The 22,024-nt window shown below is 34.5% G+C and overlaps 1 protein-coding gene across 10 annotated transcripts in view; it reads right to left on the bottom strand.

The window, feature by feature from the left end:
- Positions 1 to 22,024, bottom strand: part of PDE1A (phosphodiesterase 1A) — a 206,501-nt gene that overhangs the window by 61,646 nt on the left and 122,831 nt on the right. Inside the window, exon 1 of one of the 10 annotated variants that reach the window (XM_017835042.1) lies at positions 14,868 to 15,080. The exons of the other annotated variants lie outside the window; for them this stretch is intronic. Coding sequence (XP_017690531.1) covers positions 14,868 to 14,923 — 56 coding nt within the window. The 5' untranslated portion in view covers positions 14,924 to 15,080. Of the gene's footprint in view, positions 1 to 14,867; positions 15,081 to 22,024 lie in introns of those variants that run through there. 10 annotated transcript variants of the gene reach the window in all.

The raw sequence follows: 22,024 nt of genomic DNA, 5'->3' as shown, positions 1-22,024 counted from the left end.
TGACAATCACGACAATGTGTGAAAACGTTTAAGAGCAGGAAAAAAAAAATTACTTTCTTTAAACAAGTGTTTCATGTTCTGTTTGGACTATTTAATATTGAATAATAAAATAAAGTGGATAATTGTAAATGTTATTATAAAAGTTATTTGGCCCTCTAAATGAACATTACAAGGTAAAAATGGGATGATATGTAATGTGAAATTAAAATTAAAGAGGAGAGTAACCATATTCTGAAATAGGATTAATTAATTTAAACACCACTAGTTTTTCAAAACTTTGGGGAAGAGGAGAATTTTTCTCTAAAAGTATTTAGAATTAAAACCAGAAACCAGTTTTGCTACCAGTAGTGATTCTTTTAATAATCAGTTGAATAATTTTCACCTGTAGAAAGCATTGCTCACCCAGCAGTTCCTCAGCTTTCAAAGGCAGACGTTACGTCCTCATTTAAACACAAACACTCAAAAAAAAGGACAATTTCACCAATTGTTTTGCATACCTAGATACTTGAGATTTAGGAAAGTATTAGCTCAGTTGGTTAGAGCCTGGTGCTGATAACGTCAAGGTTGTGGGTTCCATCCCTCTATGGGCCATTCCCTTAAGAGTTGAACTCAGTGATGCCTGTGGGTCTCTTACAACTTAGAATATTCTGTGATTTGAATATGGAGAAATTCAAAATGGGAACAGCAAATCCTAATCTTGGAAAAGTCCAAGCAAATTAAACATACCACTATTCACTTGAATTCTAAAATTCCTTACATGAATTGCCCAAAATCCATTTATTTTTTTATGTGAATTGGTATCATTTGTATTTTACACTTTTCTATTAAAAACATGCATATATAAAATAAATCTTTACCTAAACACACCATTCCCTCCAACAAATACTTTAAAACAATGTAAATAAGGAATAAAAAAATATAGTAAGAGAAATCAACCATGCACAAAGTCCATGTTCTCACTTTTTCAAGTAAAAAATTAAATATACAGATTTACAAAAAATCTTTTATTATTCTTGTGTTTTCTGCAAGATGGAAGAAAATACTGACTATGAAAAATTCCAAATACAGTTGTAATATTTGTAATACATGGCTATAAAACACTAGACTTGATCACACAAATGGATGAGAGATACTTGAAAAACATACATAATATGGTAGTAAAGATTCAGGACTGTTCTCATTGGGTTGCCACTCCTGTTTCCCTGCTCCTACCTGCAGTTATGAAGTGGCCAACTGTCATGGCTTCAAAATGGCTAACCTTTACTCCAAGGTTTTTTACATTATGGTAGGGAAAAACAAGCTCATTTAGGGACATTTTGCCAGGCAAGACAAGGCCAGCATATCAGTGGGGAGTAAGGGTTAGAACTGACAGCTCTTGACTCAGATCTTGATGTGTGTTTTACTTCTCTGAAATCATAAAAAATGCAGTTACCTAATATTTCTTCTAATTAGAGGTGCTCTCAATAAATTCTGATACTGAGAAGTGCAAGATATATCACATTTTCAGTGCTAGAAATGTGTTTTATAAAATTACTTCTCAGTCATTGCTGTGTCTGAGCATATGCACAGGAAGCCTTATGGCTGCTGAGGGCTTCATGAATCACATGTATTTCATGATTATTTTAAGCCTATGAGTGGTACAGGCTGATCTGCAATTATGATTCAGTCATTAGAAAATAAATATTGAATGTGCTGGTAATTCAGCCAACATTTTGATATACCAAAACTTCAATCTCATATTGAAGAATTAAAATACAAGTTGTGCAGCTATATAACAACACTGGAAATTACATTTTCTTAATGATAAAACTCTGCATTTTCATGGTGATAGAATTGCCTTGGTTGTTGAAATATTGATCATTTTTATGCAAGATGGAGTGGTTTTCCTTCAGGGAGGCATTCTCTAATAGGCGTCAATTCATTTTACCTTACTCATCCTATAAATTTATTATTTACCAATCTAATACTGTATAAATATTATCCTTTGTGTCTCATTTAGTAACAGGTTCAAGTGTGTATAAAACATTTAGTAAAAATTCATAAGTTTTCTTTAGCATCTAGCTGGAATCACAAAATGCCATGGAGTTTTACACAGTTTCCATGTGAAACCATAAATCCATTCAAGCTCTCCAGAGCATTTTTGAATTTTTGCATAATTCTCAACAAACCTAATAAAATAAATTGCAAATGCATGAGAAGCCTTAACCTCATTAATACTAAAGGTCTTCTATTTGCAGGCCTGTACCTTTACACCATCCTCCATCATCTCCACCTGCTGCTCTAGAGAGACACTCCAGAGAAGGAAGCTCACCTGGGATCCTGCTGCTGCTGCCCTTCCCTGCTGTTCCTCTTGCCTCCCCAAGTTACTCATCCTTCCCTGAAAGTAACTTTCACTATTAGATTTAATATATGTCATCATCATGAATTCTCACATGTGAATTTCTCTCACCTCCCTTTCTTCACACCCAAGCTACAGAATGAAACCCATCTCAGGCAAGCTTTGAGCATCTTTCAAACTTCTCCCTCACTTCTACTAAAGAACCACCATCAATACAAATTTGGGTCCCCGTTCAACTTCTTTCCAGGTCAAAGCTTAATGAAAATCTTCAACCTTCAAATTACTTACTATGTACATACATTCAGATGTTTTATCTGTTTTCTGTTAGATCTAACGAGTAATCAACTAGTCTTTTCTTATCCTAAATTCTATGACTGTTTCTATTGCCTCAATGTCCATTATCTGACATTCCCATTTCACAATCAATCCATGAAAGTAGAGACAAATAATAAAAATCTATAGGGCTGATTTATAAATTGCAAATTATTATTCTAATGGCTTTCGCTGAATATTTAATTGGCATTTAATCTGATAGGTTCCCATGACTTCTATATACATTATTCAGAGTTCTAACTAAAGCTATTTCATCTTGAATTTGCCAAAATGTCTAAGTCTTCATCATAAGCTAGCTGAATCCATTATCAACAACAAGCTGGGAAATAAAATGCAAACCTGTAAATCATGCAGCAAAAATCATGCTTGAAGAAGATGGTAGGCCTTCAGTATGTTTAACTTGTTGGAGCTAATGTGATAAGCACACAGAAAAGGCACATAAGCCCTTATTTCCCATAGTTCCTTAAAAAGCTTTATTTTTCCTGCAAACAGCAGCTTTGAGCACTGTGATCAAAGAAGCTCCTAAAAGGCAGAATAGTCCCTTCACTCCTTGGGACTAGAAAATGTGGGTTGACAAATGTTGATACTCATCCTTTGAAAACAACATGTGAAGAGGTACAAAGTCCTTTTAGAAACTTTAAGAACAAGCTATTATAAAAAAGTCAACGGATGTTCTTTGATTTAAAACTGCATTAACCAGAACTGATAACTTTGTACTGAAAATATTTTCTCTACTAATACTAAGAACACATGTTGCTGTCATTGCTTTTGAAAGCCTCTTTGGTTCAATTTCTGCAGTTGATAAGGACAGAAGATTGGTAAGTGTTCAACACTAAAAATAATATCATTGCCCAGTGATCAAAGAATCAACTATGGCAACATGAGTGTCCTTTCCTCTATTTGAAAAAGTCACACATGAGCAAAAAAACGAGGAATATTAAAATAACACCAGTTTGCTCCATGATTTCTCTGTGGAATCAAACTACAGTAAATAGTATATAATCTGTATATAATTAACATTTTTGTTTTCCCAAGATAAAATTAGATCCAAGACAGAATTTCTTTGCTGCACACCACAGTTCAACATATATTAATGTGGCCAAGCCTTAACATTTCTGGTAACTGTTAAATTAGTTTAATTAATAGTTACAGATTTTTTTGATGCATCAAGCTGTAGAATCTGTATCCTGGTAAGTAATCTGGATCCTCTGTGCTTATTTACAAATGATTTTTTTCTTTTTTCAAGAAGTTATTGCCCTCCTGGCCTCATATCTGATAGTACATGTGCATGGGTAACAATATGTCTTCAATCTGTACAGTCAAAACAATCTCATTTACCTTCAAGATACTTTACATTAGTTCAGCTGGACTCTCTACATGCAATTAGATTAGGGGCCATCCGATGAATCAGGGTAGTTGGTTCAGCTGGACTAACAGGTCAACATAACAACCAAGATAACTGTCCTTGGATCCAAGCTGTAACTCATCATTTGATTCAGAAGTCCTACTTTTTCTACTTATAATTAAAATTCTTGAAGTACTAGAGCATTAAAATTTTACTTTTTATATATAATCACACCTTCTAGATGGGATGACAGAGAAAATTTACCTTAAATTTTGTTTCTAATGTGTATCCTGGGTTCTGAGGAACAAAGTACAGGTTTGTATTTTTGGGATAAAACCGTGAAATGTAAAAAACCCAAATATTTGCATTATGAACTACTATAGACTATTGCATAAAACATTAAAATAATTTGTTATGTTAGTCTGCCTAAAATGTTGTAGAAAAAACACCACCACCTTAATTCAGATGTACTTTTACTGAATAATTAACATCTTCGACAAATCTATTTTCACTAAAAGAAGTTTTGATTCAAAAGACAGAGCAAGACATAAATGCTTTAGCACAACAGCTGTAGCAATTACAGTACAATTTTGCTGTAAAATCATTACCATCTGAGTGGTTCTGAAGAAAGGATATAGTACATGTAATGTATATGACATTGTAAAACTATGAATAGGGTTTTTATTTAAAACCGCAATACTGCAATTAAAATGTAAAAAAAAAAATAAAAATTAGGAGATGCTAGAATTCAGCACTCTATGTGTGAAACTAACTTCTGACATTTGGAATTGTTAAAAATAAATGTTCCGCTGAAGAATTGCCAAATAAAGTACTTCAAAGTAGGTCTTGGTAATAAGAAGTAGAACATTAGAGTAGCTTAAACACACTTGAGAACTGTAGAAATGTTTTAAAGAAGAAAGAATAAAGCAGGTGAACTTTTTCCTTATATTCTTTAAGAATGGTCATAAATAGGATGAAATGTAACATGGCTATTCTTATTGACACATGAGACCTTGACTTAGGATTTGTCTACAATCAAAATTAAATTTGAGTTAAGGTGAGATAAGAAACTGAAATTCTCTGTCCTTGAATAGGTCCATCTTTGAATACTTCAGGATTAGTAGAAGTAAACAGAAAAAAAGCCCCCAAAGCTCATCGGGAAGAATATTTCCAAAAAAGTAATTCTTGAACAATATTATGTTAATTCCATCATCTAGCATATATGGTGTATATGCATATTGGTGTTCTGGAAACACTTGTGACAGGAATTGTAGCAAACCAAATAAAAAATCATTTTTTATGATACCAGTCAATGCTGGTATGTACCTGCCATTTTCCTCAGCCTGCAAAGTGCCTGGCATGTCAATAATAGAGGGTTCAGGATTTTTAGGCCTGGGAAGATAAACTGAATTAGAGGCCATTTCTTAGTTGCTGCAGTTTTCTTTGCCATAACTCACCCTAAACATAAGAGTTTCTCCTACAAGGCTGAAAACTTTCTTGTAGAAAGAATGTTCTTTAATTAATTATCACTCAGTACTAAGGACCAACATCATTGTACAAGTAGTGCTGCTAACTAGAGCATCAGATCCAGCATCCTATCCTAAGGCAAAGTACATGGATTGTGCCTTATAAAGCACCTCTCATATACTTTTGGGGAAAAAAAAACCAACTTAAAATAGTTCTCAGAATTTCTGTCCAACACAACGGACATCTTTCTTAGTTGCTAAGTGATATGCTGCCCCATTACTTTCTAAAAAAGGCCCACACTGATCTCAAAATTAATCACATAACTAAATTCATTGGGTTATATTTAATTACTTGTGAAAACGCTTCAAAATGTTCTGTTTGTTATACATACAATACAAGAAAGTGATTTTAGCTGGGAAATTACTGGGCTTCTAGAAAGCATTTGTTTATAAGAAAACTTCAAACCCAGCTTCAATAGCATAAAATCCTGTCCTTGATGTCTGTCCCTTTCTAGGACTCAGAAATTAAAATCTGACTTCTTCAAAGTGATGACAGTACAACATCCCTAAATGTACTTCTGCAGGGATGTGAAATCCAGCCTGAAAAGTTCAGCTCTCTTATGGTCATGACTAACATAACTGCCAAATTTTGCTTCGTTTTTCATACGTCTACTGAATGAATCACTAGTCTTCAGTTTCTCTGCAAAGCCTTGACATTCCTTTCAAGAACCTGGCTACATTTTCATTTCAAAATAGAAAACTAGTAAGTTCTTGATTCAATGTTACAAGATAATGTTTGTTGACACACTTACTGAGGAAGAATTCTGTGTGTATAAAAAACCAAAATAGGCAGTAAACCAGTTTGTTAGCAAGTGTAACTACATACTATGATTTGCTTGTCGTATTCTCAAACAATACATTGTTTTGTTTTCCCTTGCTTTTCATATCCTTTACTGCAGCATATTTTTAATTGGAATTCTCAGGTTTGAAATCAAGTTATTCACTTAAATCTGAAGTAACATTCCTCAGAGAAGGAAGCCGGCAGTTCGCCCACAGAAAACAAGCCAGCTTTATTACAGTAGTGAACAGTCCCAGCAGTGATCACAAGGGAGTGTTTACCTGAATAAAGACCACAGAGAAATTATATAGCAAAGTATACAGCAGTTAAATTTCCTAAAATTAATGCAAATGAGAAAGTGTCTTGTTCAGTAGTCTCCTACCAATATATTGCTTTCACCTGCAGATATCAACATGATGTCTTGAATATGCAATGCAGGATATTCTTGAATGGATAATGGAGAAAGGGAGACTAAGTGCAATGCTAATTAATAGTTTAGTTCTGGAGAATGTGGTTTTGCATGTATGCCTTAATCAAGCAAACCTCAAAAATAAGAGCTCAGAGTTAATGAGAGTGTTTACAGCCTCTTTGATTGTGATCATTGGCATAAAAGGTCTCTAAGATTTTATTGCCGTAACAGATTGAGAATAGTCATGTCGGAGCGCAATTTCGCTCTGGAAAGATAATGTGCAAATGACAATGAATCAGATGGATATCACCTTTTTGGGCAGCCAACACCCTCTCCTAGTTCAGCAAATGACAGTAACTGCTGAAGACTGTCTCTGTGCTTATATGGCTTGAACGGCAGCGTAAGGCCCCTGGCTGGCTATCTGCTCTGCAGTGTTCAATAACACTCCATTTGACCATACTAGGAAGTGAGCCTTCTAAGCCATTTTATATATATCCCAGCTCATTATTTCTGTGGGTTTTGAGGTTTTCTTAATGCCATATTTCATGATTATTGATGACTAAAAGTTCAATTGTAAGCACTTGTGGACTCTATACGATTTTTGAATTTATTTAAAGATTCATGGACATAATTCAGAAAACCATTTGAGAGATCTCAGCATCAACATTATCCAGAGATTTCCATTTTGTGAAGTAACACAAAGAAAGAGGGAAAAACCCCCACATTTCTTGCCATTGAGAGGATACACCTAAAAAAAATACAGAAAAGAAAAACAATTGCAAAACACTCAAATGAAAGGTAATTGAAAACATAGCTGAAAACTTTGGTCCAGCTTATTAAAAACTTGGTAGTGCTGAAGTTATTAAAAGTAATTTCATCTATTAAAAAAATATATACACATTGAAGTAAAAAAGGTACACTCCCCATGATGTTGGGGAATAAGACCAAGCAATGAAGAAATCTAAATCTATCTTTTTAACGTATAAGGCAAATGCAAAAGTTGTTAAAATTTGGATTTCCTTCCTTTTTAGAAAACCTGTGATGAAATGCCTGATTGATTAAGTGAGAGCATGCAAGAAAGTTAGGTAAAACATCTCCTCTAAAATAAAAAGCTGAGGAACATGAATGAAATGTGAACAAGACAGAGTAGAGACACTGACATTTAATACAGTAACTACACTAATACTTCATATTTTTATGAAGAAACTTCCTCAAGGCTCAGTAACATTCAATTAAAGTGAGATATGCAGGAACAGCTAACAGTAACAAAAAAGCAGGCATATGTGCACCCAAAATAAAAAGATACGATCCATGGCTTAACTGTTCGGAGAACAAAGCAGTATAAGTAGTTTGTATAATTAATCTTCAGTTTTTATTATCTTTGAATTTTGCTGCCTGACAAATGTGATTCTAACTCTGCATATATCAGAATAGATCTTAAAAACCTGCTAATGTTCTACATGTTAATGTATTTTAAATGAAGAAAAAATGTAAGTAAAAAGCAACATAATAATTTTCCTCCTGTAGATTCTAGATCAGGTATTAAAGCAAGGCATTTGTATTATGGTGAATTGGATTTAATGTGAAGTTAATCCAGAGAGTAATTTTAAGTATGCTTTGCCACAAAATACCTGTTTTTTACTCTTGTTTTCAAAATGCACTAGTATTTAAATACTTGATTGGGCTTTTCATTCACTGTGATTATTATTGTGAGGTCACATCAGCTGTATTTAGTTTAAATTTTAATCCAGAATAGTTAACCTCAGACTCTTCTCTGGAAAACCTTTACTAAAGTTCAAATGGGAGGATCATTAAATGAACATGAAACAGCAGAGTAAGATATTCTTACAGAACAAAGAAATAAACCTTACCAAAATGATCTCACGAAATGACAACAATAACTCTCAAAGAGGATTCATCAAAATAAGATCTATTTTGTGTTAATAGAGTTGGAGTTGCTTACTCAGTCACAGGTATTCTGCTAGATTCTGATCTATTGAAACAGAGATCTTGGCACCTCTACCACAAATATGATTACAGAAATGACATTAAAATTTACTAAACTTTCACAACTTCATTTATACTATCTAGTTGTCTGACATGGATTGAAATTATTTTTGTAGTAGGAGGAATTAATTAATTTCATTCAGAGGCAGAATAGCTTGACACGCAGATACATATTTGATTATACTTGATGTGAGCCCCCCAAATCTGACAACATACAATTTAATCATAGGAATAATTCCTTTGAGAGAAGGATTTCTGGCTTGTACTCCAGTGACTTACCTCCTCTTAACACAAACCAGATTATCCTAACATTTTAAGGCTGAAAATCCAGACTGTGATTCTTTTCCATTAATTACCTTAACCTCACAAGTCTAGCTGCACTGTGCTCCTAGAGTCCCTTTTCTTCAGAAGCCTATGAAAGCTGCCAAGCTAAGAGATGCAATTTTTTTTTAAACACCAGTACTCAGTGTTTCATTTATCTCAAGGATACATAAATACAAGCGCAAAGATTACAGCAACAAAACCTATACCTTTTCATCTGCTTTACCATTCATCTTTCCATTCATTTCCAGCTGCCCCCAGCTCTGACCGAGCATAGGCACTTCTCTGCTCTCTCCACCTGTTCCTGTAATGGCTCATGGATGCCCAACATCCACTTTCATGTTCTAGTTGTGCTCCTTAACCTCTTTAGCATTCCCTCTAATCTTAGCGCTAGGCATGTGAAATACAAACTTTACCCCTATAAACTTCCTTCACTTAGGTCCCTTGACACTTTTGCTCTAAACTGAGCCTGGTCCTTTCTGGTTTTATTTCCTGATGTTTGGTTGAGGGGTTTTTTTCCTGCCATTCAACTCCCTTCACTCAAACAGGCATGCCAAAAAGGTGAACTGAGGAGTACCACCATTAGGAGGTAGAACTCTCCCTCACCTTGCCTTTCATCTACAAAATATACTACCCATAGCTGTATAGCTCCCATTGTGAAGAATTTTATTAATGCACAGGTGCAGTTTAAGTTTAGAATGCACCATTTGATCAAACTTTTTCAAATATTTACCTGCAATGCTAGGAAAGAAGCACACTTGCAAATATATAGCAGTCAAATCATTAGGCTAGGCAGCTTCCTACAGATTTGTCTTATGAGTCCTATTCTAATGATGATGCAGGTATTCATTTTCAACATTTAATTGATGCAAAACAAGTAAAGATGAATATCCCTTTGTACTGTAAGACTGAAGGCAACTGTTTCCTAATCCCAATCACTCTACAATATAATGCTGATGTCAGTAATAGTGTTAGTCATCACACATTAGAATTTTAGGTGGCATGAATCTCACAGAACACAGAAGAGTTACATTAGTTTAAAGAGCACACATGTTTTCCAATGTTTTGGTATACTGGCACGAAAAAACAAAATGAGTGTTTTCTAAGTGAAGAGTATCTGCATCGATTTTTTTTTTTTCTTTTAGTTCATCATATATTCAAAATTTCATTACAAAGCCATTGAATAACTTCAGTTATGAAAACAGAGTAATTTGGAAATACATGAATACCTCATACATGTAATAAAAATGCATGGATTAACATTAAGTTCATGAAGGATATTTTACTGCTGTCACCAATGATGCACAATTCATGCTTTAAATGCACTTAGTTCATTTGCAATGCTCTTCAGAAATATTTCAGTCCTGAAAAATTCTAAGGCAGCTGAGCCAAGCAACTGGTGTCAGCAAGGTAGGACTCTGGGACTTGCAAGACACAACAGCTCTCCCACGCACAGAAGGATTCATTACACAAGTATTTCTCAAACAACATGACTACCAAGCTGTCTCTTACTATATCCATAGATACATGTCCTGGAACTTGTGACTTAGCCCTAAACTTCATGGGGAAGAACCTTTCCTTCCCTCATCCTTTCATCTTGTTATATACCAAGAATCAGCTTGATGAGGATAGTTGGTTTCTGTTGAAATATTTGGTAGCCTCTTCCAAGCTCCAAATTATAAATTTGGCACATGCCAGAATGATTTTGAAATTACATTAAGTATTCTAAGAGGAAAACACATAACTTCTAAAAAAAAATAATTATTTGATTTTGCAAGCTTTTTATGCATGCTTCATTAAACTCCAACAGATTTCTACTAGCAGAAGGCTCAAAAATTATTTTAAACTACCAGTTTTAGGTGTCTTATGAAGCAATCCAAATTTTCCTTTCATTGGTAGTGGAATAAATGCTACCTTAAGCCTCAATGTGTTTTTCGGTAGCAGCCCTTATAACACTGTAAATTTAACACATGCTAGGCCTTGATGTGCTTTGGAAATTATAATTATTTTTTCTTCAGATTTTCTCCAGTGTTTTCTTGTGATAAATAAGGTTGGGTTTGAGTTGCCTTCCTGAATCTTGTCAGCACTTCCCAGTTCCACATTTGTAGAAGTGTGGCACTTTTCCAAAACATATTGTCTCATAAATCTTATTAAACAGAAAAGTCTTTAAACAGTATTTTGCAGACCTACATCAGTGAATGAACATGGAAACTTTTCTTATATAAATAGTATTATAGGAACTCCATAAAAGTCAGTTAGGAGGTTTTTCAGACCTTTTAGAGATTTTTAATTTTAAAAAGAAACTAAGATAAATATGTCATGATAATCCTGTTCACGATGCTTACAGATTCTCTATTTATTAGACCTGTCATTGCATTTAACTAGCTGCTCACAATAATTAAAGAGATAAACCCTGCTGTAAAATGGATTAATGGTATTGCATTCTCTCTATTAATAAAAATAAAGTCCCAGCAGTTCCTTTACTGTTTGATTAGACAGTATAATTATGTGGTCTGTAAACTCATTTACAGCATCCTCCTATAGAACTGGACTGTTTTTATTTAGCTTTTAGATTTAGCTATCCTTCTAAAATTTAAAATAAGAATGCCTAATTTTGCAATAATGTTGCAGACGTTCTCCTGAAGTCCCAAATTCTATTCCATATTCAGATTTGACATAATCTCAATATTTTACATTTATGTTTACAATTAATGCCATAGGCATCCATATCACTTCATACAGAAAACAAAAGCACAAAAGCTTTGCAGACCTTTCAATATATCCCAGGAAGAAAACAAAAAAGCTATTTCCAAACAATGTATATTTTATTAAGTAGGTTATGAGTGTGGATGTTTTTCTCAAGCAAAATTTCACTGGAAATTGTACAGTATCAGAAAACCTTTTGGGTATGAATAATGGGCATTTTCATATGAAAAGCAAGCCTGTATTTTGCCAAAAAGCTTTTATCAGTAGAGCACAGAACAGTGGAAGCATTATGCAGTCACATTACTTTTTTCTGAATGTTCAGAATGACAGAACAGCTTTATGTTTTCAGCAGTTGATTCTCACATGCATCATTTGATAAGGATCATCTGATAAGAACTGTTCTGTTGCTCTGCATCAGCAAGTACACTAGACCTCTGCTTAGCTGACGTAACTATAGATCAGCCAATTCCTGAATGTCTGTTTTATCAGGGGAACTCTCAACAGCCCAACAACAAACCATACTCTGATCCTAGTTCCTAGTCTTAATGATTTTTGAATCTGCTTCACTCATGGACTCTCAGAGTAGGACACCAGAATGGAACAAGGGTACCCAACTACGAAAATAAGCATTTTAGTTCGTGATTCTGCGGTTTCTTTGTGTGCATAATTAAGGCAATTAACTCATTTTTTTCAGAAAGGAGCAGGTAGTAAAGCACTGGCAGAGAAGGAGGAACAAAAATCATATATGTAAAAATTCTCAAGAAAAATAAATGAACCTATTAAGTTCCTAATTATGTTCTAATCAATAAATTATTATCAACATTATTTTAAATCACTGTGAACATGTCTTCAGCTCCAACAAAGGGTGGCAAATTCCATATTTTTTAAGATCAGACCACCTAGTAAGAGCCATTTGCACATAAATATATGTATTATAACCATAATATCTAAGCTAGCTCCACTTTCAAGAGAAAAGAATAATTACCCACTTATATCAATAGATTTGAAATTTAATCTAGTGATCCAGTTGACTCTATGGAGCCAGCTAGACCAGACAGAAAATTGCCATCTCAGAACAGGAGAGATGTCTTGTGCAGGACACTTTTGTCTTCTACAAAAGTACCTGATCTAAAGATTTGCTCACTGCAATAGATTTGGATTTCTGCATTTTATATCTCTTTCTCAGAACTACAATAAATATTTATTATTATATTTAGCAAGTATTATTTCCATACTAACAATGTAGGTTTAGAAGTCAAGTTTTCTGGATCAGATGACTGGATGGATTAAAAAAAGACAAAGCTTCTGGAGAACTGGAGTATATTGTGTCTACAAGATAGAAGATGTAAAGGTTCCTGAAGGCTGAATGTAGATTTTTGTTATTGTTTTGTTCAGTCATTTTCTGACAGAATGATAGAAAATTTCAGCTTCAGTTCTTTGTCTTTCAGGAGGCACACATCAATTGAAAATATCTATAAATGTCAGAAAGAAACACTGTATTAAACTGCTTGAAGAATCATACCTCAAAAGGTCCCTTGAACTTTAACCTGTCTATCAATACAGATAGCTGGCCATTGGTACCAGCTGGAGAGCTCACAAAGCTGAAAATGTCTGGGACCTGTTCAACCAAAAAAGAAAAACATGAAGAAAAATACTGCCACAGTAAAAAAATAATTTTATTTTCATGCCTTTTGTTTGAGATGTATTTCTACATATTACTGTACGGGACACACTTCCAAGGAATTGCATATACCTGATGTACTGGAGGAATCGGCTTCCTCCCATTTACCCAACAAACAGTGCCAGATGTCACTCTGCTGCCTGTGTGCTTTCTCAAATGAGGTCAAGGAAAAGGAGCCAACCTACAGAGCAATTCAATCTATCTTCAGGTTGGAAGTTTGGCATACATTTCAGCTCTGATATTATGTTAAAAGAAAACCTTAAACAAGACTTGGAAAAGTATTAACAAAATGGGTAATCAGCCATAGAAATGGGGGGAAAAAAGAGCAGCATTGATAATAAAGCTATCATGTACCACAACTGCTACCAATGCCCATCTCAAGCAAGGAAATGGATAAATAATAACAGAAAGGTCCCTCTTATACTGATTCTGCTCTAAACTCTCAGCATTTAAAGCCATGCAAACAGTTCAAAGTGCAACATTTGTATGTTTGAAAGTCATCTCATTGGAAATGCTTTATGTCTGTTTTTCTGTCTTGTTCTCTGAAATAGAAGAAAAAGCAATATAGGCACAGAACTATGGAGGGAATTACAAGTTGATTAAATGTACACAGAATACAATAAAAGAGATAGATTTTCCATTTCCAACAGCCAAAAAACCAAATCAACTTCTTAAAAAAGCTGCTTAAGTCATCTGTGAAGCTTTCTATATAGTAAAGAATTGAATTATGGTTTCCTGTTCCGTTATTTGTTGTCTTTGGTCACTACCCAGGTGCATGGAAAAGTTTTCAAAGTAATGTTTATCCCTGAAAAAAGAAATTCTTGATAGCTACAAACTGGCTAGCTCCTTTAGAAGGAAGAAGAGGATTTGCTTAATGTGGTTCTGGCACACAAAACATAAATCTGGTCTCAGAAATAAATGCTACATATTCTAGTCCTTTGCTTCTTTCACAAATTATATGCTGCCAGAATTGACAGAAGATTTTACAATCCCCAAAATGCAACGCCTTCTGTGTAAAAATATACATCCTCATTTTTAGTTATCAGCTTTAAAAGTTGTGTGGCTTTGCTTCTTTAGTACTGTGAACAAGACAAATTCTGAATGGCATGCCATTTATTAAAGTCCCTGTCAAGAACAGCATCTGCATAGCCAGAATGGGAGGCTGGAGACCTCAGTTATGTACATTTTACCCACAACAGTAAGCAATTACGTGTACAAGCAGTTCCATTAGCATCCAGAGGAAGACAATGTAAATACAGATTTGTACAACTTGGCCTCAGAACAAAACAAAAACAAAAACGGGAGCTTAGTTTCTGATCGGTCATCGTATATATTAAATATACATTATGCCCAGAAACAGCAGGCTCAAATCAGTTATCTAAGACAGGCATCCTGCGCCTTTGGATGCCCTGGAGTATCTCACCTGATCGCCAGCTGCTGCTCCAGGAGAGCGCATGTGTCCTGATGGTCCTGTGTCATATCTGCCAGCCCTGGGTGGATGTCTCAGGCACCCTTAGGTGTCTCAAATAGCACTAGATATTTGTATTCAAGTGACTGATGGAAGCCTAGCCTGCCAATTCTTTACAGGTAAAGCAGATACACTTCTTCAGACAGAAGATATTCAGTTCAGAAATCACTGAAATCTACTTGAAGATAAACAGGAGAAGGGTTACATTTCTTCAGAGACAGAGAGTGTGTGGGATGGTGCTACTGCTGCAGTATGACATAAAAAGCCTGGTCTCGTACGTGTGTTGTAAGGAGAACAGAAAAAAGAGAGAAAGCCAGAGAGACAGAGAAAGCACACATATACTGCAGTCTTCTGAGATGTCAGGATATTTTGTATAATTTTTCACCTTTTGTGACTGATTATAACCTGGTTTAGCAAAGGAGGCCTCATCATTTACTACTGTGCCCAGATTTTACCTCACTTCTCAGTCATGCGTGACTCCTAAGTAACATTCATAGGAAAGCAACAGACATTCTTAACACCACAGCTTTTTACACCACCAGAAGTGTATTAAAGGAGCACAGATTAAATCCACTTCCACTGCTGGGTAAATGATGTACTGGCCATAACATAAATGGGAACCAAATCACTCAGGTACAATGTATGGTAATGTTTTTGTTGTTCTCCTTTGAGGTCAACTATGTTCCGCAGTCCTAGCTTGGACTCTATCCTCCTAATCCAATTTATTAGTCACTAGATCTGACTACCAGGTTACCCAGGGAACATGTGAATGCTCCAGTATAAGAATCTTCCTCCTCCCCTTTCCTGTCTCCCAGCACTAAATCTTCCTAGTCGCTTCCCTTGCCCTTCCAAACCGAGGACACACTGTGGTTCCCTGGGGAGAGGCTGGCTTAGATGTTTTTTCTCATTCAGCTGTATGAGCTGGTACCTGCCCCCAGCAAACAGGATTGACATTGCTGCTTATACAAATGAAGCTGGAATTCAGTCTCTCACCTCTCTTTCTCATGGCATCAGCTCATTCGACCCTAAAGTCCCTTCAGATTATATCCAAATATTTTTATGTGAGGACAGAAAAGGAGCTAAAGGACAAACTTGTTTAAATCTGATGGTTATCTTAAAAACAATTTTCAGAAATGAGCTAATAATAAAAAGCTAGATAAAATTATAATATCTTAAAAGATAGTTTATCAGTGTATCCCATATAAAAAAAACCAAACACAATAATGAAAAAATAGTTTATCATGATCAATAACAATTTTTAAGCTCTACAATTCTATGTGAGGTCTAAAGCATTTAATTTACAAAACAAGAATCTATTTAGAGAGTTCAAATTGTACAAATAAGATGGATACTGGACATTTGAGACATATATATTTTTATATCAAGCTAACACTTATAGTTGAAAAAAAAGAATCAGTACCTGACAAGAAACAACTGAATTATCATTTAAATGGCTAAATACCAGAATTCTGACTTAGTGAATCTGCATCTGCATTCCCATTCTAACTAGGACCACATGGAGTTCAAAAGTCTGTCTGAGAGGAGATACCCATCTTAGCTTCCTTAATTACAGTTTCATTTATACAAAATTACAGACTATAATTAAGGTGTGATATACCACAGGGCAATAAGAGGAGCTTATTAAACCAATCACAGTAACTTTCCTAGGCAGACTCTGTATGTAGATTTTACAGCCACCTCAACAGTCTCTCTGCTATTGGCCATGATCATAGTACAAATACTATCCTTAAAGGGATCAGTAATAATTATGACCTTTCCATTTAAAGAGGTTCTGAAAATCATTAGAAATGTATGAACACCATTATGCAGGTATGAATGGACTCAGGGCCATTGCACACAACATCCTTATACATAAAGTCTCAGTATCTTTTTCTATTTTAAAGAAAACACCATTTGTTAACACAATTTCACTTCATCTACTACAAACTAGAAAACTATTCTGTTCAGGCTGTGGAAAACATCTGTCATATGTATGCAAGTAATTAATGTAGTAGCACTATATGTCCACATAGAGCCATTATTCTGGTTTTGAGATTCTCATCAAAGAACATGGCAGTTCTGTTCTTTTACCTCTTTTCATTCAACACTGTAAAAAATGAGATACAACCATCTTACACTGCTTTGGAGAGCATCCAGCTACTACAAGTTCTTTGATTTGTTTCTGGCCTATGGCATGACTATCGCCATATAGAAGTTTTCTCCTAAAAAGTCATTATAAAATTAATATAAATAAACAATTCCTGCTATCTTTATACAACCTATTCCACTAAAATTAGACTACTCGCTTTATATTTTAGGAAACCATCAAAACATATAAAGAGACAATAAGACAGGTCAAAAAAATGGCCTGGCAATAACTGAGACACTTGTTTCAGCTCTTTTAAAATCCCAGTGACCTTCTGATACTTCTTACCCACTGAAATACCAGAGAAGTACCACTGGCCCCACACAGCATAGCATCTGGGGTAGCTGCACAGAAAAGACCAGAACACGGCTGTCCCAGAAAAAATTGTTCAGCCTGCACTTCTGAGAACACTGGCATTGGCTCTGGTGCAAACCTATAATTGTAATATTTACAATTTTCCAAAGGAAAGAAGTCCTATCTGTTAAATCAGAAAGCCTCATTTGTGAACAATGGAAAATACTACTAAACTGTACTTTTCAAATAATGCCAGCTATTTTGCTGTAGAATTGCACAGCATACCATAACACGTCACTGAAGCCTAAAATAGAACCTTCCCAGAAACCCAAGTGCCCCATAATACTAATTTTAAGAGATTCCAAAGTTATTCCAAGCAAGTGGTTTTATCTAAATTTGGCTATTAACCCCTATAGTCAAACTGAATTTGAAAAAGATTGTATGTTTGCAGTAAACATAAGAAACAACATGGAATAATTTGTTTTCTCTGTGCATCACACGAGCTGTATCTCACTGTATGTCAGCTAAAAGGTAGAGCTAAAGGTTAAAAAGATATTCTTTTCTTCTCTTGTGATTCTGCATTGGCACAAAACTCTCAATAACTATACAAATCCTTATCACTAAATGATCTCTGAAAAAGATTCTCCATAGAAATATATCTCTGAGAGGTTAAAAAGCCAGTTGTCAGTCAGATAAGATCAAAGGGCTCGTTCAGGGCTCATCTACCAGTCCAGTATATTCATTTTATATGTTTTGCTTATGTACTTGATTCTGCACTTCACTACTGGCATTAGTGAAATTTTATCATAATAACAGGTACAAAAAGAAATAGAAATAAAAGACAGGGGGAAAAAACAGGTGCATCAGCAGAGGAGCATAATAGTGGTAAAAATGTATGAAAGTTCCTATGACTTTTCCTATTTTCTAAGAAAAAAATGAAAAGATCAAAGTCTCATCCTGATGTTTCCTGAGACAGGAGTGACTGCCACTGCCACTGCCACTTTCTACATAGTTTCTGCTGAGAGATGCATTTATTCATTTACTATGGCTGAGACTGTTGGATTGTCTAGAAGACTGTTCAATTCAGTTGGGACAGGGCAGCTGCAAAGGCCTTAGAGTGCTGAAGTCTCATGAGTCCTCACAGAGGAATTCCCTTAAGGTCAGGGACAATCATTCCCTGCACATTCCCCAGCCAGAAGAATTTCATAACGGGAAGGTAAAATACGAAAAATTATGTTGGGAACAAGAGAAAAAAACCTAATGTCCATATCTTGTATTTGCTAAGCAAGGATATTCAGTGCAAGGGAAATTTTTATCCTTCTTGTCTTCACATCATGCAATATTTATCAATTTGAACAAGGAGAGGTTGTGACATTAAAACTATGAATCCGATCTGATGATTTTCAAACAGGAAGACATAAACCTGTTTTGTGCTTGGTTTCAATTTAGAAAGTATTTATGTGAATGTGAAAAACAGAGATAAAAATATGGTGATTTTAGGTTACTTAGCACTTTTAGAAATAGTCTATATTTTTACGGGAATGTCAAATCTGATTTCTGAATTTTCCAAAATCAAAAGTAAGTTTTGACTTAAAAGATGGTTTAAAAAAAAAAAAAAAAAGCAAGCACATGCTCATATAGGAAACATATGCTATATGAAAGAAACCATTTTGTTGAAAACTTTCATAAAAATAGAAATATATGAAATGGCTTGAAAGAAATACATTTAGAACAAATCTGTAATTTATCACATATCATTTAGAGTTACAAGTAAAAGGCTCAACAGAATCAGCAACAAGCTATTTGATCTCCTTTTATAACCTGTATGTTCTGTTCTGTCATCACCCTAAAAATGTCACCTTGGAAAGGGTTACTTTATTGTCAATATAATATGAAAAGCTGACTCAATTAAAAATCTTTTAAAAATTTTACAGAATTCTACCTATTTCATATCCCTGGGTAAAAAAAGAGGGGTTTTTTAACTTTCTGCAATTTCACAGAATCACAGAATATTCTGGGTTGGAAAGGACCCACAAGGACCATTGAGGCTAACTCTTAAGTGAATGGCCCTTACCGGGGATAGAACTCATGACCTTGGCTTTACTAGCACCAAGTTTTAACCAACAGATCTAATTTCAGGGTCAATTAAAAGCTTCTATACCTACTTGCCTTATATATTCAGTCTTGAGCAAAATGCATCAATGTATATAAATGTAGTATTTATATGCATATCATATTTTATAATGAATACATGATTAACAGTTTCTTTGTTAAATATATATGAACAATAGTTTATCTAAGTTTTCCTAATCTCTTTTCCTTTTAATTGCTGGACATTTAAAAATAAAAATTTATCCACTAGAAGTGGTTGAATCCCAAGGTATCCAATCAAAGCAAGGAATAACTTAAGTATAAACCTGTTCATCAGAAATGCATGAATCACTATGATAATTTATGACAATGTACTTAATTTCTTGTGAGTTGACTTCTTCATTTTTGTAAATATGGATTATTGGCATAAAAATTAGCTGTGCTAAAATGTTAAGACACAATGCAGAAGAGCCTGGTAATGTGGGGTTGTATTTAGTAGAAAAGATTATATTTTCATAACACTTTCTATCCAAGGATATTGTGACATTTTATAAACAAGCTGAGACTTTCACAACAAATTTTATCTCTGATCTACAAATAGGGATACTGAGGAACATGAGAAGAGAGGTACCAGGGGTCATGGGAAATAGGACACAACTTTCTTGGCTCACAAGCTTATTTTTGCCACTCTGTGCCTTGTGTTTCTCCTGTCTGCTGAAAAACCAGCAGGTAGTTACATCGCCCAAAACTACAGCCTCCAGACACCACAGTGACTGACCACTGAAAACCACCAGCCTGGCCAAACCTAACTTTTAAACAAAGATCAAAATGTTTCCTACAAGTTCCAGTCCTGATGTTTGTATTTTAGCCTTTAAATCATCATTCTGCAGTACTCTCTATTTTGTTTAGTATGGTTGTACTACTCTCTAACTTAAAAAAAACATAAATAACAGTTTCAGATGAGTTGATTGCTCCAAATCTATGAGAGGGTTAAATGAGAATAAAGAGCTAATTTAAAATGCCACAAGACATTGCAAAATGCAAATATTTCATTATTTAGAAAGTTACATAATTTACGTATTTTCTTTCCTTTCCCAATAGCTCAGGCAAATGAAAAAAATAGGTCATTTTTTAACTGTTACAATACAATGGATCCATATTTGCAGGGAACTAACTTATTTCCTGAAAGAAGAAACCACCATACTAATATTAGTTATGACAAAAATGAGAAAAAAGGTTGAAATTTTGAGTAAGGCACTTGATTGTAGCAATCATTCACCCCCAAAGGGTATTGCTTAATGCAGATTTCTTCCAATGAAATCAAAGATCAATGAACATAGAAAGTGCACCCACTTGCAAAAAAAATTGTCATTTTTGCTTTGACTTTTCTCATTAATGTCTTTTTGCTTTTCTATAAAATGCAGTAGTACAAGTAGCCCAAGTAAGAAAATTTGTTAGTCAGTGCAAAGAAATTTGAAGGATATCAAATGTATATGTCAATAATCTTATTGGAAACAATGGTATATTTTCATTCAATATATTCATAATATTGAATAATCTGCCATAAATCTACTAAGTCAGTCATTCACTGTAAGAAAAATACCTTCACCATCTTTCCTAATTCTTAAATTAAAGCAAGATGATACTAGCGTGCCAAAATACATAATCAGTATGATGAAAAAAGTATTGATTTTCAGCTGCATCATGTTCAAAATGATCATGAGGTGGTGCTTCAGTTCTCAACAAATTCACGTAACTAATGATAGCTCTCCAATATTGTAAAATTCAAATTACATTCATGAAAACTGGGGGCATTTGAAGACCATTTGGAAAATATCCTTGTTTCCATGGGACATTTAGCTGTGCAACTCAGTGCTGCCATTTGTTACCAAACTGACTTTTCTTGCTAGTAAAATAAGCAAGGATAACAGGATTTTTTTTATCTACAAATCATTTTATAAGTATTATGTTCAAAAACACAATAATACTTAACATTTCTTTCTGCTCTAACCACATGAGAATAATTTTCTAATGTTTCAAAAGTTCTTCCACAGGATGAGATACATACTTCAGTATCACTAAATGACACATATCCTAATTTTGTTTCATCTTCTTTTCTAAATTTGTCTCTGTTATACGATTGAATTCCCATTGCCAGTTCTACTGCTTCTTAGCAAACAGCAACACTAGGGGACCATTACTGCCTATGATTTATTAAGTCCTTCAACTGGTTGCCATATTTTGGGGTAGATGTTCAGAGATGTATTGATGCAAAGATTTCATAATGTAGAAAGCAATTTTGTTATGTAGAAATGGAATTGCTTTGCAAGCCACTGGGAGAGAGACCACATACAATATTACAAAACGTCTGAGAAAGAAAGAGTCAGTTTGCTGGACAGTTTTACAGAAAAGAATGGAGGGATGGTGTTTCCTATGTGCAATATTTACAGTATTTAAAATTATTTACTACTAACCTCAAGAGCATTCTCAAGACATAATTTTAAAAACATTTACTTTCCTTGTAGTATTTACATGCCAATGATAGGAACTCCACTGAAAAGTACTCATGAAGAAACTCAGA

The sequence above is a fragment of the Lepidothrix coronata genome, unplaced genomic scaffold (genome assembly GCF_001604755.1).
Source record: "Lepidothrix coronata isolate B3197 unplaced genomic scaffold, Lepidothrix_coronata-1.0 Scaffold7, whole genome shotgun sequence".
Lineage (NCBI taxonomy): Eukaryota > Metazoa > Chordata > Aves > Passeriformes > Pipridae > Lepidothrix > Lepidothrix coronata.
Note: the sequence above shows the minus strand (reverse complement) of the source record. Positions and strands in the feature narration are given on the sequence as shown.